The 15,435-nt window shown below is 36.2% G+C and overlaps 1 protein-coding gene across 1 annotated transcript; it reads left to right on the plus strand.

Annotated features, from left to right (window-relative positions):
* The first annotated feature begins 6,248 nt into the window (after positions 1–6,248).
* calua (calumenin a) lies at positions 6,249–15,435 on the plus strand. The gene is made up of 7 exons (XM_007245013.4): positions 6,249–6,407; positions 8,388–8,624; positions 9,883–10,076; positions 10,410–10,576; positions 11,552–11,612; positions 12,399–12,598; positions 13,763–15,435. The coding sequence occupies exons 2-7, from the start codon at positions 8,404–8,406 to the stop codon at positions 13,865–13,867; spliced, it is 948 nt and encodes a 315-aa protein (XP_007245075.3). The 5' UTR covers positions 6,249–6,407; positions 8,388–8,403; the 3' UTR covers positions 13,868–15,435.

Consider the following 15,435-nt stretch of genomic DNA (forward strand, 5'->3'; position numbering starts at 1 on the left):
GATGTTTTAAAAATTGTATTAAAATTTGCCTTGAAGACATGGTAAAGTCCTGAAAATAATGGAAATTTGTGAAAAAAAAGTGTATGAGGCCTGAAAGTGTACTGTATAAAACATACCTTTCCCAAAAAGGAAAAACATGTCCCTTTGGGGCCTGTCCACATGTTCCATGTTGGCCCCACATGTGGATGTCATTGTGGGCTTCATCACAGTCAGTGATAAGACCAAGAAGGGTATTGAGATTAATCAAAGCCATACTTTGTGCTAGTGTATTTCTGGGCACAAACTGTCTTATTTTTTGGTCTACAGTTTGTAATATCATCTTATTATGATATGATTTCCAGAAAATAAGAATGTCTTACCACTAAAATGAAAAGTAGTTCAACAGAAAGTCATTCTTAAACTCTGCCATAGTCTTGAGACTACATGTCTCAGCACTATGACTGTACAGAGAATATTATCTGAAACATTTTTGGTGCAAAATAAACATCACAATAAGACCAAAACCGACTTATTAAAATGACTACTGCAATAAAAAAGTGACTGCTTCCTGTTTAAAAATGGCTTCAATAAATCACATGTTTCTATAGTATGGATGACTCAGTGTGCAGGATGTAATTAGTCACTTGGCAAATACCCCTATTGGGAGTGACATGAAAACAGCAGGAGCTTCACCTTTAAACTCAAGTTAAGGGAATGGGAAATGATTTGTAACCTCAAAGATCAGTCGTACAGTGCTTAAAATATATACGCCTTGATTTTACATATTTTTCACAATAAACCCCCAAACTTAAATGTGTTTTATTGGGCTTCATGTGATAGACAAACATAAAATGGGAAGTTATTGTGAAGTATGGTGTGTTGTGTGGGTGGCTCATGTTACTGGGAAATGAGCTGTAGGTGGTACTTTTAGTCTGATCACAGGAGGTACATAGTCTATAAACTGCTATTAAACATTGCCAAGTGCAGTAGTACAGTAAAAGCAATAACTCCACCTTCATCATACTCTATAATTTTAAATTAAATCACCAACAGGGCATGTGGATAAATAATTTTGCAGTGAAGGCTTTATACTTCAAAGTGAGCCAAGAAGCAGCCAAAACATGTCCTCAGAAGGAGTTCAGGGACACGGCACAATTACGAAAATGTTCAGCTGTTTTTATTCAGTATCAGGCGCAACAGTCAAACATAAATCTATTACAGTATAGGCTGCCCACTGATTCACATGGTTCACGGCCAAATTTGTGTACTTTATTATCGTCAAAATGTTTTTAAAATGTTAACTGTTAACATGTTGACATATTCATCAGGGAGCAAAACCTGTTAGATCATGTTCATCCCAAGATTTATGCGGCTTATAAAACTAAGGCACACCCTTAGCTCAGGTTTTACTCTTTTATTCACCGACTTGCCTTAGCATTACCAACTTTTGTAGTTTTATAGTTACAGACTGTAATTCTACAATCTATTTCTCTGCATACTTTATTATCCTCCTTTTACCCTATTACTCATTGGCCAAGACCCCACAGGACCGCCACAGAAGTGGGATCATATAGATATAGGATCATTGTCAGCTCTTAAGTGAGACACAGACATGGTGGTGGTGTGTTTGTGCGTGTTTTGCTGGATGGTCAGTGTATAAATACATATTTTTGTTTATATTTAAAAAAGGCTGCACAGTTTGTGTACAGTGTACAATTGTGTACAGTCCAGAAAAGTATGCATTGTTTTATTCAGGGGATGTTGTGTAGTGTGAGAAGTTACACAAACCAATTTTAAAACACAAAAAACTACAATTAAATTTTCAACATTGATAAAAAAATCTAGGCAGTCCAGTTTGTCCAGTGGACTAAGGCAGTCCTGCTATGATCTGAGTAACACCAGTTTAAATCCAGGGTTCTGTTGTTGGGTCTGAGAGAGTGTAATTGGTTCTCTTTCCCTATATAATTGACACGGGCGCTCAAGCACACAGTCCTAGCACCCTTAAGTTGCTTTAACCAACTTCCATTGTTTCCACTGAAAGCAGTTTGGTTTGCCTGTATTTAAAGGTGCATTAAGTAGGACCTGAGAGCGAGTTTGTGAAATGGGTAGCTAGTCTGCTCCACCCCTCCCCAGTCACGAAGGTTACTTCGGTTGCCAAATTCAGCAGGCTGAATCTACACAATCTACATAAAGACTAGGAGAGGCAGAGAACTTAGATTACGAACGAGAGGAGGAATAAAACAATTTTAAACTCTTCTATCACCCGTGAGCCCCGTGCCCGGCGAGTGAGCCCCGCGCTCGGCGAGTGAGCCCCCCGCCCGGCAAGTGAGGCCCGCGTGAGAGACAGCTCGTCCCTAGTAAGCACATCTAGTGGTGATATTAAAGAACCTTACTGAATTAGCTAGCCAGTTAGCTTACCTGTTCAGGCGAAAAGTAGCAGCTCTGGGTCAGTCATGCAGTCTTTTTGAGCCACCGTTCGAATTCACTGCCAATATTCACTCCTGTTATATTCCTGCTTTGGTCACTGAGCATTTTTTTGAGACATGCTGAGGCAGCAGAGGTTTAACTGAACCCACTCTGCTAGCTAAGCTCCTCTGCTGCAGCACCATCGCTGTAGTGTAGTGTTACTCACTGGCAACCTCGGTGGGCGAAGTTAGTGTTGGGGAACGAGCAGCAGGAGGAGTCAAACAAACACAAAAAGGACAAAACAAACACAAAACCCAGGACAGAGTGAAAACTTAAAATAGGAACGTACTGCTGAATCTTTGCTGACAACAGCTGCCAGTGCTTTCACTCAACATGTTTCCTTAATATCTGATGATACATCCTGATAATTTTATAATTTACTACTGAAAATTAGTTACATAGTGGTTCTTTAATAAAAAAAATGTCTACTCTATTTATTTAATTATATTTTGAATTATATTAGAATGGATGCAGTTTATCCACCTTATTCTGTGTGATGACAAGGAGGGGACCATGTTTGTTTACTTTGTGTATCTTTGTCTGTAGTTGACGGAGTTAAATTTAACACTCAATTGCACTTACCATTTTATGAAGGATAAACCAACACCAGAACATCCTGACCCAGAGAAAGGGCTCAGTTCTGAAGGTCTGATAGAGCAGGTGCTGTGAGGATTACCTGCTACACTCTACACCCCGTACTCCTGCACTCATAGGTTAGCTCTAAAGCTAAGGTCTTCTGCGACGGACTCACAGAACCCAACCCGTCCGCTTCACCAGAGCTGCAGAGTTTCTCTCCACAGAACAGTAAGAGCAATAAAAGAAAAGAAAAAGAGAAAAAACAAATAAATACATGAGGATGAGAACAGAAAATAAAAGACAAAAGGAAAGAAAAGACAAAAAGAAAAAGTCAAGATAAAGAGAACAAAAAAATAAATAGAAAGTAAAAACAAATAAAAAAGTAAACACATTTTTTCTGTTTTTGGGGGGGATTAAGTTTTTCTTAACTCTTCTCCTTTGTTTGAATATGTCACGTGGCTTTGTATTTTCCCACCTAGCACTTTTACAGATCCCACCCTGCACGGATCCAGTGGTGAAGTAGTAGCATGCTGGCCTACAGTCTCCAAGGTTGGGAGTTGAAACCTCACCTTAGAGCAGTTCAACCATTTAATGTGAAAGGACCGGATATTTTAACACAAACGGGGAAGAAACTAACTTCTGAAAGTAATGACCAGAATTGAGTCAGCATTTTCTAATGTACCCAGCATTTAAAAACAGGTTAACTTTCGGTGTAACATCATGATGATCCACTAGAGGGCACCATATTAAATACTGGATTGAAAGATGAAGAAATGGAACCAAAAAGGTTCTTCTGTGGCATCACTCAAAAAATAATTTGCAGTTCTTTTATGTGTATGATTTTTCTGCTTTTGGTTAAAACTACATCTGTAACACTTAAACTGGGCCATCTACAATCAGACATGTGAAATGTATTACATAATAAGCATACCATATTACATAATGGTGCATTTATTAAGGGAATACTGAATTCATTATTACAGATGGATTCGTTCTGTGTTCAGTTAATGGAATATTAGTATTGTTTTTTATTTGTTTATCTGTTACCTGGATTGGAATGGAGGTTATGTGATCCTCAAATGCACACACACAAGAAACTTAAGGATGCTTTGTGCAAATAAACCTACATACACATGCAATGACAATGAAAAAACACAACCTTTATTTGCAAAATAATTGAGCAAGCCAGTGGTGACTGCCTCAGACTAAGATAAAGAAACCTTGAGAGGAACTGAGGCACAAAAGAAGAACCCATCCTCCTCTGGTAAACACCGGGTACAAAAAGCATAAAACAGATGAATAAAACACAAACACATCCAACATAAAGATAAAATAAAAAAGATAAAAAATAAAATTAACAATCCCAAAGAGACTAGATTACATCACAAATTAATGATCAATATGTACAATTAATAAACAATGTATATGTAGCATTTATGAATATTCACATATACAGGATTCACATTATGTAGAAAGTTACAAGAATATAAAGCTACATAAAACTAATGCTACATTAAAAAATTTAGATTTGTGGTAGCTAGTTTCATTCTATATTTTATTAATGTCTGCCGTTGGCTGAATTTTACAGGTGAGAAGTGACAGATAATATTGCACGGCAAAATTAATAAAGTTTAATAAATAAAGGCACTCTGTAAAATACAGTAAATACCACTCACATCAGTTTGATATGCTATATACAGTTTAATAGACTATATACAGCGCTGGAAAGAAATAAGACATCTTTTTAGTTTCTGAATCAGTTTATCTGATTTTGCTATTTATAGGTATATGTTTGAGTAAAATTAACATTGTTGTTTTATTCTATAAACTACATACAACATTTCTCCCAAATTCCAAATAAAAATATTGTCATTTAGAGCATTTTTTTTCAGAAAATGAGAAATTGCTGAAATAACAAAAAAGACGCAGAGCTTTCAGACCTCAAATAATGCAAAAAAAAAAAAAGTTCGGAAATCAGTATTTGATGGAATAATGTTGTTTTTAAATCACAGTTTTCATGCATCTTGGCATGTTCTCCTCCACTAGTCTTACACACGGCTTTTGGATAACTTTATGCCACTGCTGCTACAGAAAAAAATTCAACCAGTTTAGCTTGGTTTGATTGCTCGTGATCATGCATCTTCCTCTTAATTATGTTCCAGAGGTTTTAACTTTGGTAAAATCAATGAAACTATTCATTTTTAAGTGGTCTCTTATTTTTTTACAGAGCTGTAGATGTGATGAATCCGTGTATCATTCGTTCATTTGATATTCAATTGAGAATCAAAATCGGAAAATTAAAAAACCAATTCGTTTTTTCGTTTTTCGTTTTTGAATATAATACCAAAAAACGAATAACGGCTTGTATTTTGTATTTTTATTTGGTTATCCAAACAAAAATTGGAAATTTAAAAAACGGACCAGGAGCCGAATTTGATTTTGATTTTGAACTTGACCCATTTGTGTGCCCCGGAAGTTACTGATTTGTTTATTCTTGGTGGGTTTCTGTTGCGCGGGAGTTCACTGCAGTGTTATCTACACAGTCTGTATTGCTGTAGGCTTTGGATGGAGTTGAGGATGGAGAGTTTTATCTTGTTCAGAGGAACTAAACGCGTTGCAGTGAAAGAAGACGATATGACAACAGAAAAAATCGGCAGGATCTTTCAGGTGAAACTCTCCATCCTCAACTCCATCCAAAGCCTACAGCAATACAGACTGTGTAGATAACACTGCAGTGAACTCCCGCGCAACAGAAACCCACCAAGAATAAACAAATCAGTAACTTCCGGGGCACACAAATGGGTCAAGTTCAAAATCAAAATCAAATTCGGCTCCTGGTCCGTTTTTTAAATTTCCAATTTTTGTTTGGATAACCAAATAAAAATACAAAATACAAGCCGTTATTCGTTTTTTGGTATTATATTCAAAAACGAAAAACGAAAAAACGAATTGGTTTTTTAATTTTCCGATTTTTGATTCTCAATTGAATATCAAATGAACGAATGATACACGGATTGTGATGCTCCACAGACTGCGATCTGTATCCATCTCAAATTTGGGGACGTGGCAAAAAGCACCCAATCAGAGCGTCACAACCATCGCCAGACGCCCACCAATGGCGTGTAAATGGATGTGTGCGCTGTGGGTTTTGATTGGACGCTTAATACACGGGAACCAATCGAGAGGCAGCGAGGATGTTCTGTGTTGTGTTAAACAACGCGAGGTCGTTGCCTCCCAGTGTGAGTGGACCAATCAGCAGGCGCCTCTCCACGGTCTGCGCTGTGATTGGGTGCGGGTGTTTCCCCGGTGAGGAGAGTCAGGGGTGTGTGATCAGGTCCAGGGGCTCCGGGATTTCTCTCAGGACTGTGTTTCGGATCCGCCGCTCTGTGAGTAATCTCTCCTCACTAAAACTGACCCGGGTTTATACTTATATATCTGCGCTCGGTTACACCGCAGTATCTGTGAGAGCGGGGTGGTTTATCGGGGTCGCTGGTTTTGAGCTGAAATTCTGTATCTCGGAGTGGAATACCGGCTGAACTAACGGAATGCTAGCTACTCAATTAGCTAACATTAGCTCCGTAGCTAGCGGCTAATCTGTATAACAGATTAATCACTGAACTGTAGATGACCTCCTGTCATTACTCGCTCTGTTCAGAGTTTACATGGTAGTTTAATGACATATTTTTTGCGGACAGTACTGAGGTAGTTGGTAAATGTAAGCCTGGTTTGCCACGTTTGCCAAATCTGTCCAAATCTGACCCTCCAACTAACGCTACACTTAACCAGAGTTTTAACTGAGGCCACTGTAGTTTCTCTCCTGTTTGTTGACAAAAGTATGATAAAAGCTGTAGGTTAGGATAGAAAATTATCCCAGATTTTGTATTGCAAGGTCTGTCTTTTGTTCTGTTCCTCTAAAGGTCTACATTTAGTCAAAAATGCTATTGTAAAAAATCTCAACGTGAAAAAAACTACGTGACGTAACTTAGTTAACTTGCAAAAGTAAGATATGTAAATTAAAATATATATAAAACTTCTTAGAAAAATAGCATTTGTCACCTGTCCCCACTCTCTAACTATAAACTTTTTACCATGATGTATAATTATGAAAGTTCTTTAGAGATGTATTTTTTTTTTTGTTGCATTGTTGTGAGTTTTTTTCATAATAATAAATCCTAAAGCTTTAAGTTAAAATACACATTTTAGCTGTGTCCCTGGGTTTCACTCATTCCTGTTACCTTAACACATTACCCATCTGGAACACTCTACAAGTCACATCTACAACAGGAAGTTACATCAGCTGGTTCTTCTGAAGACTAAATTCCATGTTTTTGTTAATTCTATGCTAAAACTCAGTCCTGTTACTCTTATTTCTGTTACTCAAAACATAAAAATAAACAGGAATTAATTCCAGTAACAGGACTGAGTGCCATTAACAGGAGTGATTGTTTTTGTCATAAATATCAATTGTTTGAACATACAGTTAACCATTTATTTAAAATAAAGACTTTCTTGAGAGAGAATCAAAGGAACTAGTGGACTCATGTGGACTCATTAAACATGCTTTTTAAATGTCACATGAGTTTTGTAACCATCTTTGGCTTAGAAACCATGTAAATAAAATGTTAAGTTAAGCTGTCTGAGATTGACCAGTACATGTTTTCTATAGGTAAATATACGTGTTATTAGATTCAGAGTTGAAAAAAGATAAATAATAAAAAAAAGTTTATTCTGGAAGTTATACAACAAGCAAATTGCACCCATTTGTTAGAATGGCCCGATTATTGATGTAACCTATTTTTTTTTTCTACACAGGCTTTCTTTTTTCGATTTCATGATTACTTGGTAAAGTATCTGTAATGATCCATGATGAATCCTTTCTATTTACTTATTTTTTAAAAAAGCTTAGTTATTTAAATTAATCAAATCATAAACACAAAAATCTAGGATTTACATCATTAGGATATCATCCAGCCCTATATGGGTTATCGTGGTGCATTTCTATTGGTCCAAAGAATAACTGGCAGTTAAAATGTAAAGTAAACTAATGGCACAAAATAATAACTTGGCTGAAACACTGCTAAATAACTTCAGCACAAATGGGAGGGGCTGAACTGAAGACAGCAAGTCATCATTACTGTAGAGCCTCGTATCCTGGACATAAACAGTAGTCGTGCTGTTTTCCTGTACGGACAGAAGTAACTCTTATAAAGTGACACTATCTAAGCTTTATTCATACCCTGTATACCAATAGAGCAATCCAGAATACTTTTTAAGCGGTTAAACCTTGCTGTCACAGTGCGGCTTTACTTTAAGATTGCCACAGAACAGTAGAGCTGTTGTGTTCATTTTGACTGTGTTTAATACAGGACGTCTGTGAAGAAGATGGAGGTCAGGCCTCTCCTCATGTGCTTTGCACTTTGCGTGGTCTATGCCACCAGTAAGCCCACAGAGAAGAAGGACCGTGTGCACCATGACGCACCACTGAGCAGCAAGGAGCACAATGATGGTGAAAACTTTGACTATGACCATGATGCTTTCCTCGGAGAGGAGGTGGCCAAATCCTTTGATGACCTCACCCCAGAGGAGAGCAAGGATAGACTCGGGTGAGATGGTGGTTATGTTTTAGTAAGAGATGGTCTGAGTATACTGTATTTAAGATAAGTTGTATTTTTATTGTCGTTCAATATAATTTTTCCTGATAAACACATAAAAAGAGCTGAGAGGAATAGCAAACTTAAATTGCACTCCGAGAGAGCTTATTGCAGACACTGTACACTGCTTATATACAGCAGCTTGCAAAATTATTCATACCCCTGGAAATTTACACATTTTGTCGCTTTACAGCCACAAACTTAAATGTAATTTATTGAGATTTTAAGTAATAGACCAACATAAAGTGGCACAAAATTGTAATGTAAAGCAACGATGATACATTCTTTTAAAAAATGTTAATCAAATAAAAATCTAAAAATTGTGACCTGCTGAAGTATTCAGGTCCCCTGTATCAGTACTTAGTAGAGCCAAGCTCAGCCAGGTTGGATGGAGAACACCTGTGAACAGCCATTTTCCTGTTTTGACAAAGAAGCTCAGTGGGATTTAGGTAAGGCCTTTGACCGGGTCATTCTAACACATGCATATTCTTTGATCTAAACCATTCCACTGTAGCTCTGGCTGTATGTTTAGGGTCACTGTCTTTTTGGACAGTGAACCTCCTTCCCAGTCTTAAGTCTTTTGCAGCCTCCAGAAGGTTTTCTTTGAGGATTGCCCTGTAATTAGCTCCATTCATCTTCCCAACAACTCTGACCAGCTTCTCTGTCCCTGCTTAAGAAAAGCATTCCCACAGCATGATGATCCCAACACCATGTTTCACAGTTCAGGGTGATACTGTTTCGTTTCTGCAAAATACAGCAGACAGCCCTTTTGCAATTAGGCAAAAATGTTAAGCTTAGTAGAATACTTTTGCACCTGTCACATTTTTCAGATTTTTATTTGATCAACATTTTGCTAACCATGTATTATTTTTATTCAACTTCACAACTATATATAAATATTTTTGCAAGCCACTGTATTATGACATAACTAGGCTGGAAGTACAGTTCCACAATAAATGCATCCACTAAGCTATTCTTAGCCTGGGAAAAAAAAGTGCAAACAAACTGAGAGCTGAAAAAAACATTAAGGAGCTTATACTAATTTAAAATATTAAATTATTGATTCATATTGATATCGGGATTTCGAACTGCGTTATTGCACGTTGCATTTTTTCTTTATATTCCACAAACCTAGTATAGAGGAATATAGGTAGAACGGTTCATGCTTCTTCACTCATTGTGATGCCATCTTTCTGCCTTGTTTTCTCAGCAAAATTGTGGAGAAGATAGATGATGATCAGGATGGCTTTGTCACAGAGGCAGAGCTGAAGGAGTGGATCAAAAAGGCTCAGAAGAAATATATTTATGATAATGTGGATAGACAGTGGAAAGATTTCGACATGAACAATGATGGAATGATCTCTTGGGATGAGTACAAGAATGTCACATATGGCACCTACCTTGGTAAGTCTGAATGTATATGGCACTTGCATAAAATAAATTTCATAGTTCTGAATAGGTTGTCACAATTCCAGAATTCACAAGAGAATAGAATATATATAATATTATAATAGAATATTATATATATAAATAAAATTTGATTTATTTTTACAGCTTGAACTTTTCTTATCATTTCAATACAAAACTCAATATAACTCAAGGAGTGTGTACAAAGTATTGGTTTTCAATTTGGTATTTTTTTAAAATATTGAATCTGCCTTCTCAGAACTCAGAGCCTAGCTTAAAAGTGTTTTACTCAGTGTTATTTTAGTAAATGTCAATTATGTTTCCTCCCAGATGACCCAGAGCCAGACGATGGCTACAACTACAAGCAGATGATGGCCAGAGACGAGCGACGCTTCAAGATGGCAGACAGAAATGGTGACAGTATTGCAGATAAGGAGGAGTTCACTGCCTTCCTTCACCCAGAGGAATATGAACATATGAAGGAAATCGTGGTGCTGGTAAGTCTAATGTTCTCTTAATGTCAAATTTTAAATGTTCATTAATTCCTTTAATGTCAAACATGCAATTAATTTGGAAATACAATTTTTAACACAAATTAATGATAATGATTATTTAATTTTAATCCGTTATTTTTCAGTCTTATAAAGGGAAAGTGCGTTTTTTATTACATTTTATATAGATTGAGAGCTCAACTTTTACAGACTGCAGAAAAATTGCTACAAAACTGATAAAAAGTTTTAGAACACATTTATTCTCTCTTTATTTTTGCCATTTAAGCTCTTCAGGTCCAATCAATAGCTGGAAATGCAGGGAAAAAAATGAAAAAAAATTGTATTATAAAACAAACAAAAAATATATTGGCGTATTGTAAAGGCATATTGTAAAAAAGATAATAATGAGAATATATTGTTTGAAATAAGAGGGGGTGATTTTTAGGAAACAATTCATTGGTTAAAAGCTTGCAGCTGGTAAGTAGCAATAGAAATTACCTTTTTCAGACCTGAATTATTTTCAAGTGATGGTAATCCACACAAAACAAGAATCAGTGAAGTGTTCTAACATAAAATCTTATACAGTACAGTTCTAAATGTTATCATATAATATTTTACTTTTTATGTCCATTGCATTAGAAGCCTCTGTTTAACATTGTTACTTTCATCACTTACATCACTTTTTACTTCACAAACTATGATTGAACAATAAAATTAACTTGATAGAAAAGCATTCTAAATTAGATACTTTAAATAAAAATCTTCACGTTTTCTTCTTGGCTAGAGTGCTGCTACTGGACTGTTAGTGGACAACAGAAATAGAGTTTTAAAAACTTTTGACTGGTAGTGTTTATTTGTAGGGGTTTTATAAAGTATGGTTTAGTGCTAATTTGCCTCATGTCAAATTTTACTTTCCACCATTACTGTAATCTAATTCGTTTTTTTTTCTAGTGTCACTCTAACCATTGACTTTCCCAATAGGAAACCATGGAGGATATTGATAAGAATGGGGATGGTTTCATTGACCTTGAAGAGTACATTGGTGGGTATTTTCTTGTAAAAGAAAAGTTAAGTATATATAATCTTAAGTATATATAATGAACAACCTTTTTAAAGTTAAAATATGTACTTAAATACATACTAAATGTACTATTTTGGAACAACTTATGGCAACTTGAGTACTTTCAAATTGTAATTAAGCTATATTTAAGCACAACATTAAATCATTAAACTTTGCTTTTGAGTGCTTTTTCCATACAACTTCTGCAAACTTATGTCGATTTGAGTATCTGTTTTAAATATATTATAACTGTACTACTTTGGGTATTAATGCACATATTGTGTACACTTTAATGCTACTGGGGAAAAAAAAAACTCTAAGCAGCGTTTTATGCCACTATATATATTTTTTATTAACACAACATATAATTTAAAGCATATTTCTTAAAAATACATTTTATGGTAATACAGAGAAAGTATATTTAATGTGTATTTTCATAAAGTAAATTTAATTTTTAAAAATTCTTTACCTAACTTATACATAATTTAATGCTCTTAAGTATACTTCCTTTTCACAGTTTTTTTTTTTTTTTTTTTTTTTTTACATTTTTAGCAAATAGCATGAGAGAGACTGAAAAAAACAGTTGGCTCTTTCTTTACCCTGTGGGATTGAAACATTGTTAAACCGTTTCCTTTCATTCGTCCGTGCTATAGGAGGCTGAATGTCAGAGGTATTGTTTGCAGAAGGAACAGGAAGGCAATGACAAGGAAGCTGAACGTGGGTGTAGAGTTTTATTCACAATTATCTATGCATGTCTCTTCATCACAGGGGACATGTACAACCACGAAGATGAGATGGATGAGCCAGAATGGGTAGCTACAGAGCGTGAGCAGTTCTCTGAGTTTAGAGATAAGAACAAGGATGGAAAGATGGACAAAGAGGAGACCATGGACTGGATCCTACCTGCTGATTACGACCACGCAGAGGCTGAGGCCAAGCACCTGGTATATGAGTCTGATTCAAATAAGGTTGGTATTTAAATTAATTAATGGATTTCCGTGCGATGGCAGTAGTAGAGTTTTCCATCCACGTTCCATGCACGTTTTTAAAAATGCCCATAAAAATACCTGAATAAAAAATTTTAAGAATATTAAACACACAAGGAAGAAAAGTCAATGCAGTCAAAATGAGGATTTTTTTTTAATGAACATCAATGCATCAAGCTGTATGTGCTTTTGGTGAGCTGATCATAAAGTAGCTAGCTATGCTAACCCAGCATTCCAACAGGTTTTTTTTTATTTACAGCATAGCTAACCACCTTTCACAGTATTTGGAGCTAGCTAGGTAACTTATATCCAATGCCTTCCAGAGGAGCTGCGTCTGTGGTTGGAGGGGCAAAATGTAACACACCCACCCAAACATCCATACGTCTGCTTTTACCATTCTGTGGAGGGAAACTCAGTTCTAAAATTCTGGTAAACATAAATGTCGGGTGCTAGAACCTGTTTCTTTGGGTCAGCATGTTCTGGTATTGGATTATCCTCTATAAAAGGGTAAAAGAAGATGTATGATTGAGTGTTGTAAATGTAACCATTAACAATAGACACAGCTCCATGAGACTCGCAGAACATATCTATCTATTTAAATAGATCCATTTCAGTAATTTGTGTGTGTATATAATAAAACTAAGATAATAAGAAGCACTTAATATTTATTTATTAGCTAGCTAATTTAAAAGCTCATCTTCTGTAAAAGGTAGTGTACTATATCAGTGGTCCTCTGCTGCCACGGACATTTCAACACAAAGTAAACAAATGTGAACAGAGCTTTTCAATGGTTGCTTTCAACATTACGAAATACCAAATCCAAAATCCACCCATTAGATGGGCCACTGCTCATCTTGAGAGCCATAAAAAAAGATACAAATGGCTATAAAGATGTTTCTATTAAAAACAGACCCAGATAAATCTCTTCATTTTGCTTGTTCTAAACCCCTCTCAATTACTAAGCAAAACTGTAGTAGATGGAACCAATAAAATGTTTTTTTTTTCTGACATTTCATAGTTTCTTATACTATTTGCAAAACATTCAGATGGAAACCCAGCTTATGTCTCACTGCAATATTTTTTTTTCTCTCTTTTCCAACTATTGTTAACTATTTATTCTAACTGAATGCACTTTTTTTCTTTCAGGATGGGAAACTAACCAAAGAGGAAATACTCAATAAGTACGACTTGTTTGTGGGAAGTCAAGCAACTGACTTTGGTGAAGCATTAGTACGACATGATGAGTTTTAAACATTTTTGTAGTTTGATAGCTAAGAACTTTTTAACTTGAGCTGGGAAATAATATAATTTATTTTATATGGCAAAATTTTTCAACACTAAAGCATCAAATTAACATAGTAATTGATGTGGGTTTTTTGTTGTGCACAAACATTTTTCCTTGTTTTGTAATGTTTTTGTTCATTTTTCCATGATGGGAGTTTTTGCTGCAGTCAGGATTCAGTATTCAACAATTGAAATGTATTAACTCTACACATTGAGTATTGTATATTGATCTGTACTGTATAGAGAGGCACAGCTGTATAAAGAGCAGTCCGGGGTCATTGACTCTAAGCTCACTAAAGCAGTGAGTGGAAAGTTGGCCATGTGTCCGTTATACAATAATGTTACAGACGGACACATTCAGTCTATACTCGCATGTACCTCATGATTTTCTCTACTCGGTACATCTTAGAACATTTCATCACACTTGCCTTGTGTTATTCTGATACATTCTCAGCCACAGTTTGAGTTTGTGCCTTTTATTTTACTCACTTGCCACTTGTATCCAGTTTGCGAAAGAGAACTGAGACTTGAACCCCTCCCTGTACTGTCTTGTTACGTTCTGTCACTTGAGCTCCCAGTTCCCACTTTCTGTTTCTGTTGAGTATATTAAGATTAGCTCAGATGGACTGTGAGCTGCTGTGGAACCTAGGTCACCTTCCTAGACCAGCTCCACCGACTTGAGTTCAGATGGTTAAAAGGGGTATAAGAGAATCCCTCTGTTCTGTGCCTGTTATGTTGGAGATTGAGGACGTTTTCACACCAGCACAGTTTGGTCCGGTTAGATTGAACAAGTGTGAAAACAGTAAATCACTCTGGTGTGGACCAAAACAACTGGACTGAGACCTGCTAGAGGAGGTAATCTTGAACTCTGAGAAGCAGTTTGCTTGTGGTGAGAATGTGATCTGGTCTCTATCTGATCCAGCTATCAAATATGCTCCTTTTATTTGAGCTAAACTGTTGATAAGGCGCAGTTTAATCTGATTTATTTTCCAGATATTGATAATTACCACAGCTGTAAACAAATAATGCCTATGGCGTCTTTGCTAAGCAGTTTCACACAGCTGCGCACCTCTGTTTACTATGTGGACATCTGCGCTGCGCATCCCGTTAAAAACACTGTTTAAAACGTAACGACAAATTTTTGTGTAAAAGCAGCTTCACACTGCACAGATATATACGTGCTGTAACACAAAATCTTCTCAGTATATTTACTTTCTTGCTTCCACACCAGACAGGTCTGACCAATCAGAGGAGACAATGTGCTAATGTGGTTTATTGGTGTGTATTTTGGTGCGTTTAAGGTTGTGCCTGTGTGAAACCAGACCAAACCGAGAGAGAAAATGTTCAAAGTAAACAAACTCACCAATTGATTTGAGCCAAAGAAACAAACTGATTGTGTGAACAAGTTGAGAGCAGATGTATTGTTTGTTTTTGTTTTTGTAGTTTCTTGCCATTGTGTTTTTACACCCTGCATGAGCACCTGAACATTTAAATGACCTTTGAACAATTTCTCAATAAAACATCAGCACAGCTAA

Source organism: Astyanax mexicanus, chromosome 2 (assembly GCF_023375975.1).
Source record: "Astyanax mexicanus isolate ESR-SI-001 chromosome 2, AstMex3_surface, whole genome shotgun sequence".
Classification (NCBI taxonomy): domain Eukaryota; kingdom Metazoa; phylum Chordata; class Actinopteri; order Characiformes; family Acestrorhamphidae; genus Astyanax; species Astyanax mexicanus.

Coding starts and splice junctions, on each gene's coding strand:
- calua (XM_007245013.4), top strand. CDS start 8,404: ATGGAGGTCAGGCCTCTCCTCATGTGCTTTGCACTTTGCGTGGTCTAT. Junction 11,613..12,398: donor TGACCTTGAAGAGTACATTG/GTGGGTATTTTC, acceptor TCTTCATCACAG/GGGACATGTACAACCACGAA. Junction 12,599..13,762: donor ATGAGTCTGATTCAAATAAG/GTTGGTATTTAA, acceptor TTTTTCTTTCAG/GATGGGAAACTAACCAAAGA.